The sequence below is a fragment of the Myotis myotis genome, unplaced genomic scaffold (assembly GCF_014108235.1).
Source record: "Myotis myotis isolate mMyoMyo1 unplaced genomic scaffold, mMyoMyo1.p scaffold_m19_p_15, whole genome shotgun sequence".
Lineage (NCBI taxonomy): Eukaryota > Metazoa > Chordata > Mammalia > Chiroptera > Vespertilionidae > Myotis > Myotis myotis.
The window spans coordinates 24,336,628-24,360,913 of record NW_023416319.1 but is presented as its reverse complement, the minus strand read 5'-3'; the positions used below and the strand labels follow the sequence as shown (position 1 = coordinate 24,360,913).

At 40.9% G+C, this 24,286-nt stretch overlaps 1 protein-coding gene across 8 annotated transcripts in view; it reads left to right on the top strand.

Annotated features, from left to right (window-relative positions):
- The window catches only part of PCGF5 (polycomb group ring finger 5), a 113,006-nt gene that overhangs the window by 32,343 nt on the left and 56,377 nt on the right, over window positions 1-24,286 (top strand). For 4 of the 8 annotated variants that reach the window (XM_036336635.1, XM_036336634.1, XM_036336629.1 and 1 more), the window contains exons 1-2: window positions 14,504-14,655; window positions 17,266-17,562. In XM_036336635.1, the coding sequence (XP_036192528.1) occupies window positions 17,451-17,562 (112 nt within the window). In that variant the 5' untranslated portion in view covers window positions 14,504-14,655; window positions 17,266-17,450. Of the gene's footprint in view, window positions 1-14,502; window positions 14,656-17,265; window positions 17,563-24,286 lie in introns of those variants that run through there. The other 4 variants (XM_036336631.1, XM_036336637.1, XM_036336632.1 and 1 more) reach the window with 2 other exon arrangements.

The following is a 24,286-nucleotide window of genomic DNA, read 5'->3' as shown; positions in this document are numbered from 1 at the left end:
CACTTGTTGAGATAAAATTATGTAATCATCCTAGTTTAGCAGCTACTAATGAGCACTGGAGAATGAAGGCGTGTGGAACCAACCCATGGTCACACACCAACTCATCTAACTGCATCTGGAGGATTTCCAAAATGAATGTTCTGTTTGTGTTTGTTTGTTTTCATCTCTACCATTTGTATGTTTTGCCGTTTCTGGCATCAAGATAGATAGCTGATAATAGTATTAAACTTGAGTGAAGCGTGGGCAGTTTCTGACTTATGAATGAACGATTCACAGCTTTCCGTGTCCCAGTGCTTTCTCAGCTGCCCTTCCTTCCAGAAGGCTGGCCCCACCTCCCTGCTGAGGGACGCGGGCACGCTTCCCCTTACTGCAAAGACTCTACCTGCCGCCACAGCCCTTCTCTGCCAGGAAGTGCGTAGCTCTTGTGATCCCTTTCTTGATCACAGCACATGCCTAGTGGAGTTAGGAGGGGTTTTATTCTCCCGCTCCGAGGAATGTGTGTTACAGAGGGTGTTTCAAATAGCCGCACTATGAAAGCCTTACTTCTCAAACCTAACCCAGAAATCTCCTAGTTAGATACATAAAGAAGGAGATGCCTTCTGTGTTTTCTTTGTTAGAAGATGCCACCTGAAGATTTCTAATATCAAATTGCAGTAATGGGCTTGGCCTAGTAAGAGCTGATTGCCCCACAGAGGTTTCATGGTTGCTATAGAAGCACGGGGCCGGCAGAACAGGTGGTCTGTGCAGGCCACTGTGAGGTACTCAGGAGTGTGGCCATGGGGGGGGGGGGGGGGCCAAGCCCCTGTGGAAACAGAAAGGCTGTCTCAGTGCCTTGAGTGCTAGACACCTGGTACCAATTAGACCACACCTGCTTTCTGCTGTTTGTTCTTCCCTGTTCTCTCTTTAAAAAAAGTCACTGAAAATCAGAAATGTTTCAGATTTGGACCCAGATCTCTATGTATCTTTATAACCTCTCAAAACTGTGTGTAAAATCTGGCCATAGTAGTAAGAGAGCATGTTTCCTCTATTCTCTGTTTCAGATGTACAATACCATCACTCTGACATTGAAAGATTCTCAGACAGGCGAGCTGCTTCACACACATATGCACACACACATGCATACACATGCACACACATGCATACACGCACACACAACTCCAGAGGACTATGGTGGCATCCTTCACAGTGCCCCACACAATGTTTAACATGTAGGTACTAGGAAGTGTTTGCTAAATTAATGATCCAAAGCAAAAAGGAATGGCAACTGGGCACATTTTATTTTCATTTCCCATCTTACTAGCTTTTTCAAAACAACATTTTGACTCCACATTACATTTCCAGGGCTGTATTTGAACACATGTGCATAGGCTGACTGGCTATATCCAAATACAGAAGTGCCTACTTAGTTGACATGATTAACTAAGGGATTGGGAGGGAGGTTGCGGAGTACTCTGGAAGTTATGTGCACCGTTAATTTTACCCAAAGAGTCTCAAGATGATGTCTTAGAGCAGCGGTTCTCAACCTGTGGGTCGCGACCCCTTTGGGGGTTTAACGACCCTTTCACAGGGGTTGCCTAAGACCATCGGAAAACACATATATAATTACATATTGTTTTTGTGATTAATCACTATGCTTTAATTATGTTCAATTTGTAACAATGAAAATACATCCTGCATATCAGATATTTACATGATGATTCATAACAGTAGCAAAATTACAGTTATGAAGTAGCAACGAAAATAATTTTATGGTTGGGGGTCACCACAACATGAGGAACTGTATTAAAGGGTCGTGGCATTAGGAAGGTTGAGAACCACTGTCTTAGAGGGTCACTCCAGGACGGTATGCTGCATTAATTTTACTTACCGTGTGGCCATAGGGGATATTATAAATTCAGGCAGCAGTTACTGACCTGTGCTGAGCCCTCTCTGTCCCTGCCTTCAGGTCGTTTGCCACCTGCACTGATACAGAACATGAAACACCAATACTGACACTACGCTGGTTAAACAGCAGGTGCACTGACCGCCAGCAGGAGAGACTCAAATGAGGGAAAAGGCTGGAAGGAGAAACAGGTTGGGAAGATGTAGAATTGTATAATAATGGATGTTAATGATGAGGAGGAGGAGAAGGAGGAGGGAGGGCATTTCACTCCTTGAGAAGCAGTGTAAGCAGAGGCTAGAGGTTGGTGTTCACCTTGAGTGTGCGGGACAGTGAGGAGCCTGGTCTAGTTGTGGAGCAGAGGTTCTGAGTTGGAAAGAGTGGAGATAAGGTGGCAAAGCTTGTCCGGTGCCAGGCCCCAGAGGCATTCACGCTGCCGAAGATCAAAGTGATCTGGAAGGCGGTGGGATGGCACAGGGACTGTCCTGGAGCCGCTTCGCTGGGTTCCACTCCTGCCTCCATTCGTTGTGAGCTGCGTGATCTAGGTTGTCATACAAGCTCCCTGTGGCATGGTTTCCTCGTGTGTAAAGTGGACAATGATTTTATCTGTCTCACAGGGTTGCTGTAGGGAAAAAAAGAAATAAGAATCATGTAACCCTCTTAGCACATAGTTGGGAACTTGCTAGAGGTCCTCATATCCTCATTACTAGGCAAGGGAAGGAAGTAGAGGCAGCTTTGCTTTAGGAAGCTGACTTTGATATGGAGGGTGGGTTTCCATTTGTTGAAAACGTTGTGGGCTGAATCTTCAGAGGGCTTGGTGGTTATGCCTTTTACCTGGATGGAGTTGAAGACAGGAATTTAGAGGTGTCACCACCATTCCCAGACTCTACAGGAAGGGACAGGAACGTGGACAGGGCGATGTGTTGAGGGAAGCCAGTCTGTTTTCACGTCTCCTTTTCACAGTTTCTAAGAATGATCATGCTTGACAGTCATTCAGGAACGATTTGGTCAAACTAATTAGCAGTGTTTCTTAATAGCCACAGAGAACTCTCATGCTGGTCAGTGAGAGGAAGTGAGTTATTGGGCCAGAAGTAACTGGAAGTTTGTTTGCTTGCCTTTTTGTTTCTTGGTTAATATTTTATATTTTGTACCCAGAGACTGCTGTGCTGACAGGGATGAGATAGAGAATTGAATCTGAATGAAGGAAATGGGAAATAACAATAACTATCTCTGCAAGAATTGTGGTGCCTGGCTTAGGTAACAGGTGCATGCTAATTCTGTTGTGTTTACACTTTGTGTGGATAAGAAAATGGATGGCAGCTCTCCATATAAAAACAGGAATTCTTTTCAGACCTTTCCTTGAAGCTTTTTTTTTTTTTTAAACTATGAGATTTTGAGCCAAAAGGAACTCTTATTCATCCAGTAGGAGGTTTGAATTTTTAGTAAGCTTTTGTCTTTGTGAAGATATGAATAAGTTGCACTTCAGTCCTATCTTCATGGTGGAAGTTGTATGACAATTTTTATAGCACAAGCATTATAATACATGAAGATACAGCATCTTCAACCGATAACATTACCGAACACATTTTTTGTTTATCAAAGTAAGTTTTACTTCCTAAGGTCTGCTTGTCTATATTTTGAGTCTGAATATTATAGATGTTTCCATATATGGTATGAAGTGTTCATATGCACCATTTAAATGGTTTCAAGGGTCAGGGCTTATAAATGCTAATAGTTCTGGTATAGCACTCCAAAGATAATGCCATGCATATGCTGACATCAATTGTTAATTAAGTCTTGATGATTGTGTCTTATACTAGTAAACAGAAAAGTGAGTGTGACTGTACGGTTACAACACATCTCTCTGCGCTGGCCACTGTTGCTCAGAGGTTAGAGCATCAGCCAGTGCATCAAAGGGTCTAGAGTTCTGATCCCAGCCAAGGGCACATACCTGGGTTACACATACCTGGGCTGTTGGTTCCATGTCCGCCCCAGTCAGGGTGGGTGCAGGAGGCAGCCAATCAATGTATCTCTCTCACATTGATGTTTTCCTCTCTCTCTCTCTCTCCCTCCCTATTTCCCTCCCTCCCTCTCTCTAAAAATCAATGGAAAAAATGTCCTTGGGTGAGGATTAACCAAACCCCCTCCCCAAATATATCTCTCTCTAGTTCTTAGTACATGTGGTCTTGAAAATATACTATCATATGTGTGGACATATATGTATATATGTACTATATGTTTATGCATACATGTGTCAGTAATCTCTGTAACTGTTCAACTAAACATAGCACAAATTAGTTCTATGCCAGATAGAGTAAGTATTCATGGATATCAGATTCCTCTGAACTGATTCAAAAAAATATGTGGAATTATGTGCAGTGTAAAGGGCACTTGTTCTCCTCCCTCCAGGGTGCAGTTCTGCTGCTGCTGCACTCCATCCCTGCCGTGTCGTCTATGGCATCTTCTCTCTGTGCATCTGTGTCTTCATGTGGCATTCTCCCTGGCTGTCTCTCTCCTGTTTTTACAAGGACACTAGTCCTATTAGATGAAGAGCCCAACTATGCTAGTCTGACCTCATCGTAACTGAATTATACTGTCAAAGACCTTATCTCCAAACAAGGTCACTATCACAGGTACCAGGGGTTAGGACTTCAACAACATGTTTTTTTGGGTGGACACAACTCAACCCATAACAGGCATGTAGAATAAATCTGTGCAATATTTACCATGTAATAAACATGTGTGTGAAGTGTGCGTGTTTAATGTGGCATATTGAAACAATGAAGTTAACAAGCAGAGTACAGATGTGTGAAACATTCACATTGTTGAGTATGGGTATTATAAATGTCAACTTTTAAAAGCTGTCTTCTACATACTCAATGTTATTAATGACTAGTTCATTATTTGATACTTCTAAAGGGAATTACCTTATATAAAATACAGTGTTTAATCAGGTACTCATGCCTCTGCTTGTAAGTTCAGTTTCTAATTACAGAAATTATTTCCTTTTCTGGTAGAAATGAGCACCCCACTTAAAACTTTAGACTTCATTGGTAAAAAGGATTAAAGAATAAATTGTTCAGAAAATACTGTAAAGGAAATGGTGATCTACTAATTTATAATCATCAACTTCCAATTAACTCCCTTGTCAGTATGTGTGATAAGCATCATCCTTCTAAAGTTTTTAGGAAGTGAAGTATCATTATAAATTGTTTAAATCAAGAACAACAATTCTTGACAAACCTTGCCTTTAAAAAAAAATAAGTTAATACGTGTAATTCCCTCTCTCCTGTGGGTTTTTCTGCAGTGTTCTTAAATTAGTAAATTAAAATGCTGAATATCAAGGGCTCCTCATTTGTAACTCAACAATATAGGTAATGACTGGACCTCAGTCTGGTCACTTGTATCAAAAGTTTACTTGGAAACTCTTTTACCCTCTTCACAGATTATTCTTGATTTGCATATAACAGTCATCCAGAAGTCTAGAAGGGGAGAACATTGTCAGTCCCTGTGGGCTGCATAAATTCCTTTCAGCATCAGAGAATTAAAAGCATCTTTTTTGTCTCCTTAGTTTGTCAGGTCACATCTAGTTCTCATAGCTGCAGCTTTCTTATTTCAAGTGTGTCCTCTCTTGTTGCAGCTGCGATCCTTCAAAGGAGATGAGATGGCGAGTTCTCACCACCCTGTCTTTCAGGGCCTCTTCTGAGACCAGGAAGCAGGCTGCTGAGGTGGGCCACAGTGAGGCTGGAGTGGACACACACATGCCTCCAGCCTGACTTCCCAGGCCAGGCCAGCTTCTAGCACTCTCTCTAAGTGAGCAGATAGCTTACTCCTTGAAGCCCTGGGTTTTCTCTAGATCAGAATTCTAGAGTCTCAGGTAGAATGGGAAAACACTTTCTCTTTAAATGCCACTAAGACTTTTTGGTGTCTTAAAGGCAGAGGTGAGAGACCAAGCCTACTCCTTGGCAAACAGGAGAGAATGTTTTGGTTTAATTCTCCCTTTCTCTTTGTTGGTAGACTTTCTCCATTGTGACATAGGAGAAAGGTAGGATTGTGGCAGACCTTTACAATGAAGACTCAAAGCTGGTTTCTAATTCTCTGAGCCATTTGATGATGGTGATGGTGAGGAGGAGGAGGATACCACCACCTTTTGGAGGTTAAGCTATGGGAATTGTAGAAGTGATCGACCCTGGGCCACAGGAAGCTTCTAATTGCTATTGTCTATGCACATTCACAGAGATCATCTCCAGGTCAGGGACTGGCAAACTATCCCAAGGGCCAAATCTGGGTCACTGTCTGTTTCTTAAATAAAGTTTCTTGGAACACAGCTACATACATCTCTATATAGTTTTTGGTAGCTTTTGCCCGATACGGGCAGAGTTGAATAGTTGGAACTATGGCCCACAAAGCCTAAAATTTTTACCATCTAACTCATTACAGATAAAATTTGCTGACCCCCTACTTTAGGTAATGTTTCATACTTGTGCAACTATATAATTGAAGAATTTCAAGGCCTGTTAGAGATTATGTACTTCAAGTCTAAAGTGATTTTATAGATCGGCAGGTCAAAGCTCATGAAATGACTTGCCAAGGGTCTTACTGTTTGTTGGTGATTTTCTTTTACTTTTTCTAAAAGAGATGATTTTTTCCCCCATAACTTTATTTCAAGATACACAGAACAAAAATTCATCATTTAACCATTTTATCTGGACAGTTTAGTGGCATTAAGTACAACAATATGAATATATTGGTACAACAATATGAATAAATTGCTCATAATATGAATATACTGTTGTACAACTATCACCACCGTCCTTCTCCAGGACTTTGTCATCTTCCCAAACTGAAACTCTTTACTCATTAAACAATAACGCTCTGTTCCCCCTGCCCCAGTCCCTGGAACTTCCATTCTACTTTCTGTCTCTATGAATTTAACTACTCCAAGTACTTCATATAAGTGGGGTCATATAATAGTTGTCCTTTTGTGACTGGCTAATCCATAACATTTTTATTTGAAGGAAATATGCTTTACAGAAACAGGAGAAGTCCAGCCTTGTCCCTGACTGATTCACCACTGGACTTGGTCCAGAGTAAGCTGATCAGATTTTCTTAACGTCCTCAGCTCTAAAATGATACATCTTTTCCTGAAGAATATAACACAATATCATGATGTTAGTCACTTAAAATTACAAAGGAAGGTCTCAGAATTTAAGTGGAATAGTCACAAAATATTAACTTTGAAGCTCAGTTATGTGCTTCCGGTATTTTGATATTATTTGTGAGAACACAAAAGAATACTCATACAGTGACTTTGGGAATCAGAGCCAAAGATGAAGGATGATAACTCAGGTCTCATGACCCACTCCTGGGTAGGATCAAGCATACTTCTCTGGTGACTAGTTCTGAGTTTGTCAAGTTCAGTGTCTTCCTGTCCAAGGCAGTGTTGCCTACACATTGTCTACATCTTGTGCTTTGTACTTCCCTTTTGTGAGCTTCATACTCTTAATTCCTTTTCTATTTACACAAAGTTATTTCAGATGGGGTAGAATAGAAAGAATTGATTACATTTTAGGTTACTAACTATGTCACATTTAAGTTCTGCCTTTCCAAGACTCTACCCAGGTCACTCAGCTGGAGTTCTGAGTGTTCATAACTCCTTAGACTCACATGGACATGCTATTTCCTGGTTTCAACTTGAGATGAGTAATTCAAGCCATGCTTTTCATATTTTACTCAGCTAGCACTTCGAGATAAAACTTATTGTGAAATTCTTGTAGAGGGAGGAAGGGCACCTGGCAGGAAAGTTAGGTGACCAAATACTGCCTCCATGTACTAGTTAAACGAAAATAAATTGTACTAAGGCATTTGTCTAAGTATATGTTGGCCATTAGGCCGTAAATTATATCCTGTTTTAATTGCTGTTTTGTCCCAATAGCAGGGAAGGTTATGGGTATGAAATTCTTAAAATTAATTCAGCAAGCATTTGTGTGCTTACTATGTACTAAGTGCATTACTTGTATTAGCTCCTATAATCTTCTTAAAAACTCCTGAGATTTGTACTTTTATTATATCCATTTAAGGGATGAGAAAACTGAGACCCAAAATAGTTCTTTGCCCTATGACACTTAGCCAGTAAGAGGTTGTGCCAGGATTTGAATGTGAGTAGTCTTGATTGCAAATTCAGATTTCATTTGTTTGCGTGTTCATTTGTCCATTCATTCAACCAATATTTAATGAGCGCCTATTATGTTTTAGACTTGGTTCCAGGGATACAGCTGTAATGATAAATACCTTGCCCTCACAGAGCTCATACTTTGTTAACCACTTTTCTATTAAGCCATCTTGCCTTCTCATTCATCACCTCACCTATGATACTTTGATGCTGGTGCTTTTTTACAGCTTCTCATTAAGGAAGGTATCAAATGAAGGTTTGGTAAATGGCAGGAGTTTTTCCAGTCAGCTAGGATGACTTCTTTCAACAGGCAGAATTGAAGAAACCATTGAAGATAAATAATTGTTTCTTTCTTCTTGAATTATCAAGGATATGTTATCACAGCATCTGAGACTACTGTAGGGTTTATCACCCTGACGGTCATTTAGTAAGGATGTCTACGTTATATTATTGGTGCTGTCCACTGCTTTAATTTAAGCCAGTTTTCTCTTAGCTTTTCTGCAAACGTATTTAAAAATCAACCAGCATCTTAGTCAAGTTGAAGATAGTATGGACATATTAACTTGCCCTTTTGTTTTCAAGAAGTTTTTTTTTGTTGTTGTTGTTTTTGATGCAAGACAAAACTGTGAAGCATATTTGGTGGTTTGCCATCCTCTTTCAGATACTCTTTCTTTCATCCTTCTGGCTTCCCAGCCTCCTAGCCAGCAAAATGTTTCAGTTAATACCCTGCTAAAGTGTTATAACTAAAACCTCCTGTTCTCCTATGGAGTAAGAAGTCTACTAATCCTGGTGAGCTGGGAATAGATAGCTCAAGAGATGGCTCATAAGGGCTTAATTATGACCCTTCTGGAGAATTTGCATTTTAATGGAAAACATTTCTGCTACCCCTTCATTTGAGGGGAGTGGATAAAAATTTAACACACTAAGTCTACACCAAGCATGTCAAACTCTGCTGGCGGGCCGCATGCCTCATTTATGTTTATTTAAATGAGGCATGCAGCCTGGCGGCCACGAGTTTAACATGCTTGGTCTGCAGTGTCGAACTAACCCACATTATTAAACATTTTGGGGGAACTGGTTTTCTTTGTGTGATTTTGAATTGCTTAGTGAAATATATAGGTTTCCACATCTTGATTTTTTTAAATGGGTGTGATGAACATTGGTGCAGAGGAAGGAGTACTTTCTGACCATTGCATGTCTTATTTTATGCTGTGTCCCGGACCCACTGATTGTCATGCCTGGAGTATCTCATTTGTTCTACAGACAATCTTTGGATATGTCTTAGTATCAGGACCTCTGCTGGGTGGTACTATTCAACTGCTGGTGGTTCACAAAATTACCACTTAGACCTTGTATTTTTTATAGTTTGCAATGTAAAAAAGCCCTTCTCAATAATCATCTCATTTAATCTTCTATATGCTCATTATCACAACACACAAGTATATAAAGGTCTTCCCTGTAGACCAGTGATTAAGATGATATTAATCTCAATTTCCATAGGAAGAACATGAAGCCAAAGGAAATTAAGTGATTTGTCCTGACTAAAAACCACGTTCTCTTGACTGAGTCTGGGGACCTTTCTTCCAAATCTAAGCCATAGCTGCCTGTAAAATCAGGAACTGTTCATCCCTGTGATACTTGAATGATTGTGTTACTGAGTTTCTGTAATGCATTTGCTCGAATTGAATTTCATATCCTTTTTTTTGGTAGGACATTTTTTTTCTAATTTTTCTACAACCACTCCTAAACTTAGAATCATCCACATTCAGATTTGATGGAATATTCTTAGTATCTGCATTTAAGTTATTTGTTCATTTATGATCCTCAGCAATGTAATCTGACCTCCCAAAATAACAGTTGCGGTGCTATAGTGATGTTTTCTGTGGTAAATGGAACTAGCTTCAGCCAACTGTTGACATCACAGTAAAGAAAATACAGCTAGTTTTTCTGACTCTCAAAGGGGGAAAAATTGTCGACCTGTCTCTTTAGCATAATGTATTTCAAGCACTTTGAAATATTTAGTTAGCTAGTTGCACAGCCTTTCACAGACTAATCTTGTCCCTGTACTTATGCTACTTCTCTGTACCCACTTTTAGTATATTGACTTAATTTATCTTCCTTTTTTCTGGCTTTCTCATTTAATACTATAACTTTTGCTGTTTTACCTTGTTGTCTTTGTAACTGGCAGAGTCTTAATCATATGGGGCCAATTTCTTAACCACCTACGGCATTCCATCTTTCAACTGGAGTTTTTGTCTTTTGATCAGGTTCCACTTAACATTTCATTAATAAATTTGGTATATTGCTCTATAATTGTCTCTTGTGGATAAGTCTGTACTCCCTGGTGTGATTTTAATTAGTAGTCCTACAGGCAGCTCATCCTTTGTAAAGATCCCTCCAAGAAGAAACTAAAGAAAGAATACACAGAATATGTTTTCGATTGTGTGCAATCATTCAGCTTTTCAGTCAGTATTTATTTGAATGCCTGCAATTTGCCATCCACTCTGCTGGGGATGTACAGACAAGCAATGTGTCTTGTCTACTGGGCTTACACTAGTAGTTTGTCCAGACAGGTGTATCAGATAATCCAAGACAGTGTGATGTGGGACTTGAGAGAATAAGTATGTGTTGTTACGTATGTATGTGGTGTATGTATATTGAGGAAACTCTTAAGCAACTTTGAGGTGTCTGGGAAGGTGGCCTTTGAGATCATCCGATACCTAACAGGATAAATAACAGTTGGTCAGCTTTTGCAAGGGTGGGGAGATTAAGATAGGGTGCTCATTTGAAAGAAGACCCTTCTCTCTAGCCAGAGGGTAAAAACGTTCATTATGGCTGCAGCATGAAGTCCAAGGGAGAGGCTGTAGAAGTGACAGGGGTCCAGAAAGGGCTTATTAAGTGTTTGGCTTTATCCTAAGAACAAGAGCTTTTTTATTTTTTTTGCTTTTTTTAAGGCCAGGGAGCAGCATGATCAAATTTGTAGTTAGAAAGAGTTCTCTGACTGTGCTGTGGAGAATGTTTTGGCAGAGAAGAGTTGTAGGGAGACTGCTTAAGAGTTCATTGAAGTAATGGAAAGTAGAGATGAGAGTGATCTGAACCAGGGTAGGTTAAGTGGAAGGATTCAAGAGACATTTTGCAGAGAGAGTCCTTGAGAATTATTGATTGCAGGAGAGGGCTGCATAAGAGAAAAAGAGACATGGTCAAGGGTGATTGGAAGTCTTTCAGTTCTCTGTTCCCCTCCCATTCCTCCACCATTGATTTTAGGCAGTCATAGATTTTGAGCTGTAATATCCATGGCCATAAAATAAATATACTTGGACCTAGTAGGACTCTTTAAATTTTAATATATTCTAAGATCTCTGTAAGAAGATTTTTAGAATACAAAGGGTAGTTTTATGTGAGAAATATTCCATGTTAAAAGACTAAATAGCATTACTTAAGATATATAAAATAATTTACAAGAAAAAGTCATATTATTTAATATTTCAGGCAAATGTAAAGATATAACCTTATTTTTAAAATGTTATGCCATTAAACAGCAGTTCAGCAATTCATTGATGATATATATTCATTAGATAAGGAAGGAATCTGAACTTTTCAGTACAGAATTACCCATCCATTGCCCAGCCTTAATGGAAATAAAAATCTAGACATAAAATATAAAGTAATGAAAACATTTGTTAGGTATATAGATAGTTTCAAGTAGTTCGAAGGGTTGTCAAGAGCCATATGTGGTTCCCTGGACTAATGTCGATCAGTGCTCAAATGAAACAAGTTACTTTGGGATTATGCTGCTTTGATGGGGAATCACCAGTGTCCAGTTCACTCCTAAATACCATCCAGACAGCTATTTCCTGCCCTCTCTACATCCATTCTTCTCTCCCTTTGTTCCTTTAAAGTTAACTTGTTTCTTACCAGACGGCCCTTCAATTCTTGGACTTGAGAAGTTCTCTTGAGAGGTGTAAAATAAGATGGAACTGGTACCTTTGTTTTGGTCTTGGCTTTACCAAAATCAGCTCTGTGGTTATGAATTTGCCACTTTTCAGGATCTTGCTTTCTACCTGTGAAAAATGAGAAAGCTGAAGTAGATTAGTGATAAGGAAACTCCCAGCTATGATACTTTTGTCTGCCTTTGCTTCTTCCTGGCCCTGCATATCCAGTTGCTTCCAGGCCTTTGTTTACTGAGGGTCCCGCAGGTACTTGAGATTTGTTATCAGAGCCACCCCTCATATTGAGGCTTCTAAGGTTTGTTACAGCCCCCACTGTCAGAACCAGGGAACTAAAAAGCAGCTACTAGAGAGCTGCCCCAGGGGAGAAGAGGAGGCAATGGAGCAGCTGAAAGTCTTATGTTTAAATGCTAGAGAACCTGCACGTAGGTCAGGAAACTTACCCCTTCCTAACATTCTCTCTTGCCTTCTCTTTTGTTATTTTTTTAATCAGACAGATGTTTGAATTTTTTATTTTCTTTTTCTTTTTTGTGCTTATGCATTTTTGGTTTTGGGGGTCGGGGATGGGAAAGGTTAGGGTGGTTGCTGAAGAGGGGAAAGAAGAGACCACTGAACATGTTTTTAGGAACCATGCTGCCTCTAGGGACACATTTCTTTACAAAGGTGGTAATTCTTTCCTCCACCCTCAAGCCCACCATTTGCTGTATCTATTGTGAGGTACTGCTCTATAGCATCTTTGTGAAGCCCCTCCCTCCTTTGTCAATGTAAATCCTCCTAACATCCATCCTCAAGCTCATTTCTTCAGGGAATGCTAATTAACTCCACTCATAATGTTGATCACCAATCACATTTAAGCCTCCTGGACTTCATGAAATGTTACTCTTTAAAATCTATGTTTAAAGTAGGTTCACATGCAGAGTAGGAAAATCCCAGGTCGTATTGTATATGTTGTAGTATGTATGGTAGTGTCTTCCATTACATACTTTAAATGCACTGGAAATAGAGTGACTTATCACATATTGACCTGTTCAGTCTCCGAGATGAAAGAGCTGAAGAGTAATCCTTCAGCTATAACGTCATTTGACCTGACTTGTTTTTCATTCTCATTGTCATTGCTGTGAGTTATTGAAGTTGATTCACCTTGGAAATGGGCATGTTGGCTTTAAAAAGATCACCTTTGCCTTAAAAATGTGGTAATTGAATGCTGTTTCCGAAATGTATTGCTCCTGCTATGATATTACAAATGGTCATTTTAAAATGTTATGTACAGTCTGCATAAGTTTAATTATAAATTGGATAGTTTAAGAAGTTGTCCTGGTCTACCTTTTTGGTGTATTTTAAATTTGAAACGAATCTTTGAATACCTATATGGCTGCTGGCTTAGTGGGCATTGGGTTCACTGGTTTGTCACTAGAGCCCTCTTCACAGTTGACCACTCTGGTAATAACCAAGGTGACTCCTGTCAATTGGAGGTAAAGCAAATACTTTGCATTAATTCTCCCCTCCCCTTCCACTACTGTCAACTCCCTAACCAACCATCACCGCTCTCACTTCCACAGAAGCAAAGATAATGTAATTGCAACACCTTTTCCTCTTTCTAATACTACACAAGATTGAAAGCTGCCCTTTGCGGATTCCCTTTGTCACGTTAGTTTTAACTTTTGTTTTACGTGTGGAGATCACACTCTTTTCCCTGCTACCCTGAGATGACCAGATTGCAGTCTTCTAACAAGCGAAGAACGAGATCTGATTTATGTTTAGCAAAATAATGGCTGTAGTAGAAATTTGTAAGTTTGTAGAATGCAGAATAGGATTGAATGACTTTGAAGAATCTTTTAATGCGTGCTTTTGAATACACTTTTTTTTTTGCAATGAATGGTCGTTTGAAGATCTCAAAGTCCACTAGAAGTTATGACCCTTACAGTCATAACTATTTACCTCTCCCCTAAAACCCCCTCCCCCACCGTGCTCCCGAGTGCTTACAGTTGTCAACAGTCATGCTGTCGGGACCCACCCCACAGTAGCAAGTTCGTTAATGATATTTAAACATAAGGTGCAAATGAAAGGATGCCTTCGTCCCCCGCTAGGCCCAGGTGGGACTGGCTTGGGGAAGACGCAGCCCAGAGGAGTTTTGCCGGGTGACTCATTCTCAGCACTGACCTTTGCTGTTAAGCCCGCCAGGAAAACGACACCAGACATTGTTAGGATGAAAAACGACCGGGAGGGGCTGGTGGTGGGGAGATGGACGGAGATAAAATTTGGCCAAAGCTACGTGTCGCACAGCAGCGCGCGGCGGGGCGGGCGGGGCGGCCCCGCACCTGCGTGGAGCACGGGCCCGCGGGCGTGCCGCGGGGGCGTGTCCGGGGCGTGGCCTTCGGGGCGGGGCCAGGGGCGGGGCCAGTCGCTGGCGCCGGCGGTTGGAAGGGGGTGGAGTTGCCCTTGGGGGCGGCACCGGCCCTGGGCCCGAGGCCCGTCGCGCCCTCTCGTGCCCGAGCCGAGTGGCCCCGCGGAGCCGGCGCGCTCCCGCCTGCAGGGGGAGGGCGGACGGGGCGGCGGGACCGGCCAGGCCTCGGCGGGCGCTGTTTCTCTTTCACTTTCCTTCCTGTGAGGCCGGCGCGCTGGCGGGCGAGGAGCGGCGGCGGCGGCGGCGGCCGCGGGTAGGTACCCGGCGGGTTGGAGGGCGGCCGCGGGGCCGGGACCCCGTCGCTCCCGCGCTCCCGCCCAACTTTGGGCCCGGAGGGCGAGCGGCACCGGCCCCTCCAGGCACCTGCCGCGGCCCGGCGCGCCTGGACCGGGAGACTCCTTCGGGGGCGGGGGCGGGGGCGGGGACGGCGGCGGCCGGCCCGGGTTTGGGGGCTTCAGCGGCGCGGCCTCCCCTTCGGGGCGGAGAGGGCTGCGGGCTGCGGGCGCCCGGCCGGGGGAAGCTGGCGTCCTCCCCAGCGCAGCGCCGGCAGCCGAGCGGCGTGTCCGCGGGGCCGGCACCTGCGGGGCGGGCGGGGCGGACTGAGCGTGGGGCGCCCGCGGACGTACTGCCGGTCCCGCCGCGGGAGGACGCGGAAAAGTTCCTGCCGTCACTGCGCGTCCTGCTTCCTTTCTGCCGTGGGGACCGGGAGGTGGGGCTCAGGACCTCCATTCCGCCCCAGGTCCCGACGCGCTTCCCCTTTCCGAGAACTTCGCGTCCTGGGAGCTTCCCTGCGAACCTACCTGTGGGGAGGCGGCCCGGCCCGGGTCCAGGGGGAAGGCGCGGGCCACGCACGGGTGGCACACGCTCGCGGAAGGTCACGCAGAGCCCAGGACCAGAACCCAGACCCCTGAGGGTTCATAATGCTCTTTTTGCTGCACCCGCCAGTCTTCCCGGCGGATAGGATGATTACTCGCAGAGCCGGTTTCTTGCACATTCTCAACTCTCAACGGCGATGATGCCTCTTACCTTCCTGGTGGCTTTATGTATACTTACCAATGAATGAACAGCTAAGAGAGGAAAAAAGTTCCTGTTTACAGAATTAAATTTAGTACATCACCCTTTTCATGCTTGTTTCCTAAGAGGATACATTTGTTATAATGAAACCTTTAAAACTTTTTAAAGTAATCTTATGTACAAGTCAACTGTGCAAAACGTGTCTGGAAAAAACTTAATCATTTTCAGCTTTTACCGTGTGCTAGTTTTATGTATATTGTCTCATTTAATCCTCACCACTCTAGGAGACTGGCAGTTCTATTTTCATTTTACACTTTGACAAAAAAAAAAACACAGACTTAGGATAAGTAACATTGCCCAGGTTATATAGACATTTATTAAATTCAACCAGTTTCTAGCAGAGAGTTTTGTAGTCTAATAGAGGAGATAAAGAGTGAATGTATATATATATAAAAACCTAAGTGACTGTTCTACCATATAACCGGTAGCTATGATGGGCACTGACCACCAGGGGGCAGATGCTCAAGGCACAGGCATGGAAACATGGAACAGACTGATGAATCTCAGAGTGAAGGGGGGAGGGGAAGGAAGAGATCTTATATGCATACTAGAGGATTAGTGCACTGGATCTCTAGTATAACTATAAATCAAAATATGTAAAAGGAGCCCTAGCTGGTTTGGTTCAGTGGATAGAGCGTCAGCCTACAGACTGAAAGGTCCTGGGTTAAGTTCCCAACAAGGGCACATGCCCAGGTTTCAGGCTTGATCCCGAGTAGGGGGCGTGCAGGAGGCAGCTAATCAATGATTCTCATCATTGATGTTTCTATCTCTCCCTTTCTGAAATCAATAAAAATATATTTTAAAAATATGTAAAAGGAAAATGTAACAGGAAAGAATTAAGGGTTAAAAACCATGGAGAGATTACACTGAGGATAGCTTTGGAGAAGGGTTTTGAAGGATAGGTAGGATCTAGACCAGTAGTTTTCAACCTTTTTCATCTCATGGCACACATAAACTAATTACTAAAATTCTGCAGCACACCAGAAAATAGATTTTTTGTTGGTCTGACAAAGAAAAATAGGTAACTTGGATTCACACCAGCTGGCTATTGTCATTTTTTAATTTGACAATCTAAGAGAAAAGAAGGCAGTGCCCCTGATAAATGCAATCATGTTTTAAAAATTCTTGTGGCACACCGGTGTGCCTCTTGCAGGTGACAACCGATGATCTGACAGAGGAGAGGAAGGGCTTGTTGGATAGAGGGCATAGAGCCTCCAGAAGCTAAGAAATTTAAACGTTTTTCTGGTTGTAAAGAGGAGACACTGACATTCTTTGTCATTCTTCCTTTGACATTCTTTGCTAACCTGGTAGCAGAATATAAGATAGAGTGAAGGTGAATTGGGTGGCTGTGGATGGAAAGGAAAAGGACATCAACTTGATTTGACTACTGGCTGGCTATGGGGTACAAAATGGAAACAGACCATTTTGATAGGGTCAATAATGATTTTAATTTTGAATCCTTTAACTTGTATCACCAGGAGCTCCTAATAGAGCAGTCAAGCAGACAGAATGCATTACTAAAGAGGTAAAGATGGAAAAACTGGAGTTAATAGCCTTGATGTCATTGGTATAGAGGTGGATAGTTGAGGCTTCAGGAGTGGATCAGTTTGCCATTATTCTGAATTAAATTGTAGCAGGTTTACAGACTAATGTTACAGTAAGGCAATGTTCTCTTCATCTGTTTACCCAATTTAGAACATGTAACACTTGCTGCTAATATAATGGTATTAATACAGTATGATGAATCTAACACTGTTTTCTCTTATCTCTTAAATTATTGTGGAAACAGGTATGGGAAAGCAGAACCACCAAAAGGAGTGATGACCAGCAATCTCATGATAGATCTGGATGTTAGTTCTCATGCCTCAGGATATCCAGTTGGGAACTCCATACCAGCTCTTGGGATCAGACTTTTATCCACTTAAAAAACCCTTCATTACCCGAACTACTGAAGCCAGCTCTAGCTAACTACGAATGGCTACCCAAAGGAAACACTTGGTGAAAGATTTCAATCCGTACATCACCTGCTACATCTGTAAAGGGTATCTGATCAAGCCAACTACAGTGACGGAATGCCTCCATACCTGTAAGTAATTCTGTCATGTACTCATCAGAAGTTATGGGTTACACTTGCACTTTTAAAATTACCGCATTTTGTTTTTATCTAGTTTTTAACTTTTAAAACAATGAGTATTCTAATGATTATTTAACTTTAAATATATTTTCAGGATTGAATTTGTCATTAGGATACTAGTGACATGAAATTATTCTTGTATTATTTAAATTATAATAGTTGGTTTTTTGCTGATTTTTAAGTGTTCTAAAAATAATAAGCATATTATTGGTTATAGTTGTTGTTTTTTTAAGTAAACTGTTTTAGGTTTTTAATTAAAAATTATACTGAAAGCCCTAGCCGGTTTGGCTCAGTGGATAGAGCAATGGCCTATGGACCAAAGGGTTCCCGGATTGATTCCAGTCAAGGGCACATACCCAAGTTGCAGCTTGATCCCCAGTAGGGGGTGTGCAGGAGTCAGCCAATCAATGATTCTCTCTCATTGATGTTTCTATTTCTCCCTCTCCATTCCCCTTGAAATCAATAAAAATATTTTTAAAAAATTATACTGAAGGAATTCATCTGTTCAGAGGCTTTGTTAGAATATGCATACTTTAATCCATTGTTATTTTTTAAACTACTTTATTGAGGTGTGGTTGACATATAAACAGCTGTACCTGTTTAATGTATACAACTTGATGAGTTTAGAGACAAGTATACACCTGTAAAACCATCACCACATCTATGCCATAAACCATTTTATCACCTCCCAAAGTTTCCTCCCATCCTTCTATATATTACTAGAGTCCTGGTGCACAGATTTGTGCACTGGTGGGGTCCCTCGGCCTGGCCTGCGCCCTCTCGCAATCTGGGACCCCTTGGGGGATGTTGGAATGCCAGTTTCAGCCTCATTCCTGCAGGCCAGGCTGAGGGACCCCCCCCACCAGTGCACGAATTTGTGTACCAGGCCTCTAGTATGCATATAAGATCTTTGGTTAATCTCTTTTCACCCTCCCCCGGCCCCCTTTCCTCTGAGATTTATCGGTCTGTTCCATGTTTCCATGCCTGTGCGTTGAGCGTCTGCCCCCTGGTGGTCAGTGTGCATTATAGCTACTGCTTGAACAGCTGGCCAGTCGGTCGCTTAGGCTTTTATATATATAATTTTTGATAAGAGCACTTAACATTAAATATACCCTCTTAGCAAATTTTAGGTATACAACACAGTATTGTTACCCATAGGCACCATGCTGTACAGTAGATCTCAGGCTTACTCATCTGAGATAACCAAAACTTTGTGCCCTTGGACTACTAACTGGTAGCTCAGCATCACTTGGGAACTTGTTAGAAATGCAAATTCTCAGGCCCCACCCAGAATTACCAAATCAGAAACTCTGGGAGTGGGCCCATCAATCTGCATTTAACCAGCTCTCCATGGGATTCTGAAGCACTCAGGTTTCAGAATTACTATTCTAAGATGATCATATCCGTGGAACTCCAAGTTTCTTTCTCAGCTGCCCTATCAGTAGAGAGAGAAAAATTTTTCTAGCCATTTATACCAGGATTTTACCTTTGTGATTCTGCCAATATGAATTTATTTTTCTATTTCAATTAAAGTAATTCCAATAATTCTAGTTTAATGCCTATTTGCACAAAATTAAATACTTTATATATTTACTAGATTTCATTTTACCTTTAGAGTAACCTTGGAGCAGTTTGGAGTGGGAAGAAAGAGAGGGTAAAAGGTTATCTTTATTTTGTGGGTGTGGAAACTTTGAGTTAAGTAATTTGCCTAGTCTCATAGCTAATGAGTAGTGGACCTGTATTCAACTCCAAAGCCCATGCTCTTTCTAAGATAAAATGGTCTCTTTTTTTTTTCTTTTAAATCCTCCCATTCAATTATATTACCTCTGCTGAACTGAAATATTATACCATAGTTTTAAACAGGGGTGCAAAATATAAACACCTGGAAATGGTTAAAATGGCAAATTTTATGTTACATGTATTTTATCACAATTTGTAAAAAATGCAATCACCTAGGAAACAGTTTAAACATACTCATGTTCAGAACTCCACCTGGAGAGGTTTGTTGGCTGTTGTGAGGTCTGAGCAAGTGTATTTTGAAAAACCTTTCCAGGTGATGCTGGTGTATATTCCCTTGGTTGTTACTGGCCCATGCTGTTCAATTGGCAATTAACTATGAACTGTCTTGAAGTACTAATTTACTATTGTCCTATATCATTATTTAACTTGAACAATTACCAGTTAAATGTCATCAACAGATACTTATTGAATACCTACTGTGTGCCATGCACCATTCTAAGCACAGAGGATACAGCAGTGAACAAGATAGTAAAATATCTCTGCTCTCAAGGAGTTTTAGGGGAAACTAATAATAAATATGTGTCACATTAGTGATAAATGCTATGAAGAGGAACAGAGGCAGTTTGTAGATAGGAGAGATGGGATTATTTTATAGAGTGTCAGGTTGGCCTCTTCGATATGATGACATTTGAACAGAAACTTGAAGGGATTGAACTCTGTGAATATATGGGAAGAGCAAGCATTCTAGGCAGAGGGAAGATCAAATACAAGGCTTTGAGGTAGGAATGTCCTTGGTAGGTTCAAGGAAAAGCAAATCAGTTAGAAGACCATTGCTACAGGTCAGTGGAAGATTACAGGGCTTTCACTTAGCCAGTGTCAGCAAACTGCGGCTCGCAAGCCACATGCGGCTCTTTGGCCCCTTGAGTGTGGCTCTTCCTAAGCCTTAGGAGTACCCTAATTAAGTTAATAACAATGTACCTACCTGTATAGTTTAAGTTTAAAAAATTTGGCTCTCAAAAGAAATTTCAATCGTCGTACTGTTGATATTTGGCTCTGTTGACTAATGAGTTTGCCGACCACTGACCTAGGGTAATGAGGTGTGAGATGGAGGTAGGGAAGAGTGGTTGGGTTGTGGATGTGTTTTGGAGGAAGAGCCAACAGGATGTCGCTAACCTAGAGTGGAGACTTTATCTTATACTTCCATGTTTCCCACTATACCAAGCATGGTACCTGGACATGGTCCACACTCTGTTTTGCTTTTCTGCTTCTAACATGTGTGCATTGCTTTTATATTTGGATGTCTCCAGCAATAACTGCCAAAGCGTTTGGAAGAAAATAAGAAAGCACAAATTTTTCATTTTCTACCTATATAATATAGATTTTATATCTGTTCTTCTCAAAAAATATTTGGGGCATAATGAAATCCCAATTTAAATGTAACTTTTTTTGGAGGAAAAACAAAAGATTCTAGAAGTATAAATAACCCATTTATAAGCAAGGGTTATGTTTATGCTTGCAACAGCAATTTAAGGTATAAAAGGATGAGTGACAGTTTAACTGCATTTTCAGTCATTCTGTCCTGAAAAATCACTTGGAAGTTAACAAGCCCCTTTACTGAGAGAGAATAAAAATGGCAGCAGTGTGATTAAAAGACAGTGGAAAAAAACAACTGTGACCTTTTATCATCAACAGAGAACAAAGAACAGAGTTGATGGAGTCAGGTACTCAACCCAGTGTCTGAGGATTCCATAATGCTAACCTTTATGCACATCCAGTCCTTGGAATTCTATGTATTTTTTTTCTTTGTAGTTACAATAGGGCTTATATAAGGCAAAAATTATTTCACTTGTAAAATATTCTCTTATTAGTACTGATAAAATAAATAGTACCACGAAGTAGTGTTTTTCAGTCATTGGTTGGTCTTTGATATTACCTGGTTTTCTTATGTATAATGTGGGACAGATACAGTGGCATTGTGATTTGGGAGCAGTATAAAATAGAAAAGTAAGATGACCAAATGGGACAGGAGGAAAGTGAGAAGTGTTAAATGACAATGTGATACACCATAATATTTTCAGTCGTGACTTAGTCATATAAAAAGAATATCTTAAGATAACTTTGTACAAAGACTATACTTTTATGTTACTATAAGTAAAGAATAATTCTTATTATGAAACTATAAATAAAAGATTTTGGTCTTACTGTTCAAGTTTGAAATATGTAAATAGCACTTTATTAGTGGTGAGCAAAACCAGATGTGGAATCTGCCCTTCTGGACGTTCTGGTCAAGTGAAGAAAGATAAAGTAATCAAGAAATGTATAAAATAAAATTGGATGTTATTACTAGTAAGTGTGATGAAAATACTAGTAATAAAACAGAATGATATAATAACAGGTATGTGTCAGGTTACTGCAGTAGAATGGAATGCAAAAGAAGGAACTGAAGTGTTTTCTGAAATTCCTAAAGCCATAGGTCCTAGGTCTTCTCAGGCAGGGACATTAGTTTTTGGGCAGTGGAGGTGCATTGGGGTCGGAAATAGGGATCATGAGTGGCTCTCCCTGCTTTGATATGGATAAATGAAGTTGCTTTACTCTTCTTTCAAAATACTCTGCAAAGGCATGCCAGCTCTTTTTCTCTCTTCAAATCAGAGAGGTTTTTGCTCTCCCATTCTCCCATTCTCCCATTGAAAAATTCTGGAGCTAACACTGACTGGCTTCTGTGTAGATGTAGAAAGAAGGGCCAGAAGGACCAGCAGGATGGCTCACTGCAGCAGCCCTTGATGTTGTTAGCTCTCCAGCTCAGTAGAAGGAGGAGAAAGGGGCAAGCCAATCAGAAGGAAGGGGGAGCCAGAGATGGCAGGGCTAGCTGTGCCCCAGGATCCTGGCAAGAAGTTGGGGGGGGAAACTTATAAAAGCTTACTATTATCACTTCCCTTCAGCAGGCCAATGACATTCTATAAAAAGATGAAAGTTTAAAAATTTAAAACATAAATATGAGTTTTTAGTTTTAAATGAGAAAATACTAGAGGAACTAAATCTGCATTTACTATAGTTATAAGTCTATAAGGTAATTTTAATAATCCAACAGACCTAAGGAAACAAATATGTTCTCACAAATACTTATTGAATTTTTAAAAATAAATAATTAGCACTTTGCTAGCCTCTGGGTTAGATTGGTTAAAAAAAAAAAGATAATTGGGAACTTAAAACTCTATCAAGCAAACCTTCTCATAAGATAAGAAGAAATTTCTACACATGTATTTGGATCTTTTTCTTTTCTGTGTGAGCTCAGCCTGTGGAACTCAACATACCTAACAATGAATGAATGAGATTCTAACACTCTATTGTCCAAACAAGAAGTATATTCCACACTTGGCTCCATTTACCCTCACTATCAAAACAGGGCCAAAGTCCTGACTGGTCTCTCTCCTTAGTATCTCTTAAATCTGTCCTTTCACTTCCTTCCCCCATGACTGTTTGTCCAGGTCCTCATTACTTCTCACCAGTCACTGCAGCCCACTCTTAACCAGTGTTACAGTGGTGATCATTTAAACATCTTGCTGTCTTTATCACTCACTCTTCAGCTAACCCAAAATTTCCTATAGATACCCTAATGCCCTCAAAATTAAAGCTACATAGGTGTGACCTATTTCTGTCCCACCATTCAACACACACCATGTGCAAATATTTTGTTTAGCAGCGTGTTCTGCTTGGAATGCACTTCTCCTGTATACCTGGCTAGCAGTTACCCATTCTTCAAAAATCATTTCCTCCAAGATATTCCATCCACCTGCTACCACAGACAGATTTGGGTTAAGTGTATTCTTAGTACCTGATACTTGAGTGCTCAAAAAAGGCTTACATGAATAAGTAAATAGCCAGTCGCTTGGTTATTTTATTGTGTGTTTTTCCTTTCTAAGATTCAAATGCAGTGATAGGTAGCTTGAAAGGCACATGTAGATAGTGTTGGTTAGGAATTACAAATTTTTAAAAACTACCTTCTAAAATATAGGTGCGAGTCTTGTGTGCCTTAGGCAGGGAGAGGGAGAGATGCTGGGTTGAGGACTGGAGATTGGTGGCTCTAAGTTAAGGGATGCTCTATCTTTTGCACTTGGATTCTGAGGAACTTTTTAAGGTTACATAGAGGCTGTATAGGTTGTTTATTTAAAATGGAAGACTTTTCACTTAAACTAAGTAGAACAAAGGGCTTTTTCCAATAGTTAAAATGTGTAGAATATAGTGCATTGGTTCTTAACTCTTTTGTGGTTAGCATGCTATAAGAATGTGGTTATTCTTTTCTCAGGAAAAAAGGGAAGGTTGAGACACAGAATTCTGTGTTATAATACAGGAAAGTTTTCTTCTTTTTGCCCTTTCAGAGATTATTGCATTAATCCCCTAAGAATGAATTATTTGGAAAAACACAATGTACTTGGTTTTAACTTATGCAAAGAACAAGGGTTAATTGATAGTTAAATATAGTTGATGTGACAATTAAGTGACATGATTTTATGTGGTAATATGGAAGGATGGAGGAACAATTTAATTGTAAAATGGTAAAATTTAAGTACTACCAACCATTTATTGTTTTTGAACAAGTATTATAAATACACAAGTATTTAAGTTTATAGAGAACTTTTGATGCATTGATACTCACTGTTTAAAAATCTCGTGGTACATACACTTGCTATTCAAGGTGCTGACTAGCAGCATCCACCAGCAGCATCACCTGGGAGCTTGTTAGGAGCGCATATCTGTGGGCCTCACTGTGGGTCTGCTGAGTCAGGATCTCTGGGGATAAGGCTGGAAGTTTGTGTAATGACAAGTCTCCAGGTGACTCTGTGGTGCACTGAAGTTTGAGAAACACTGCTCTGGACCAGACATTATAATACTAGCATATCTTGAACTAGGCAGCTTGTACTTTTAATCATAGTGTAAT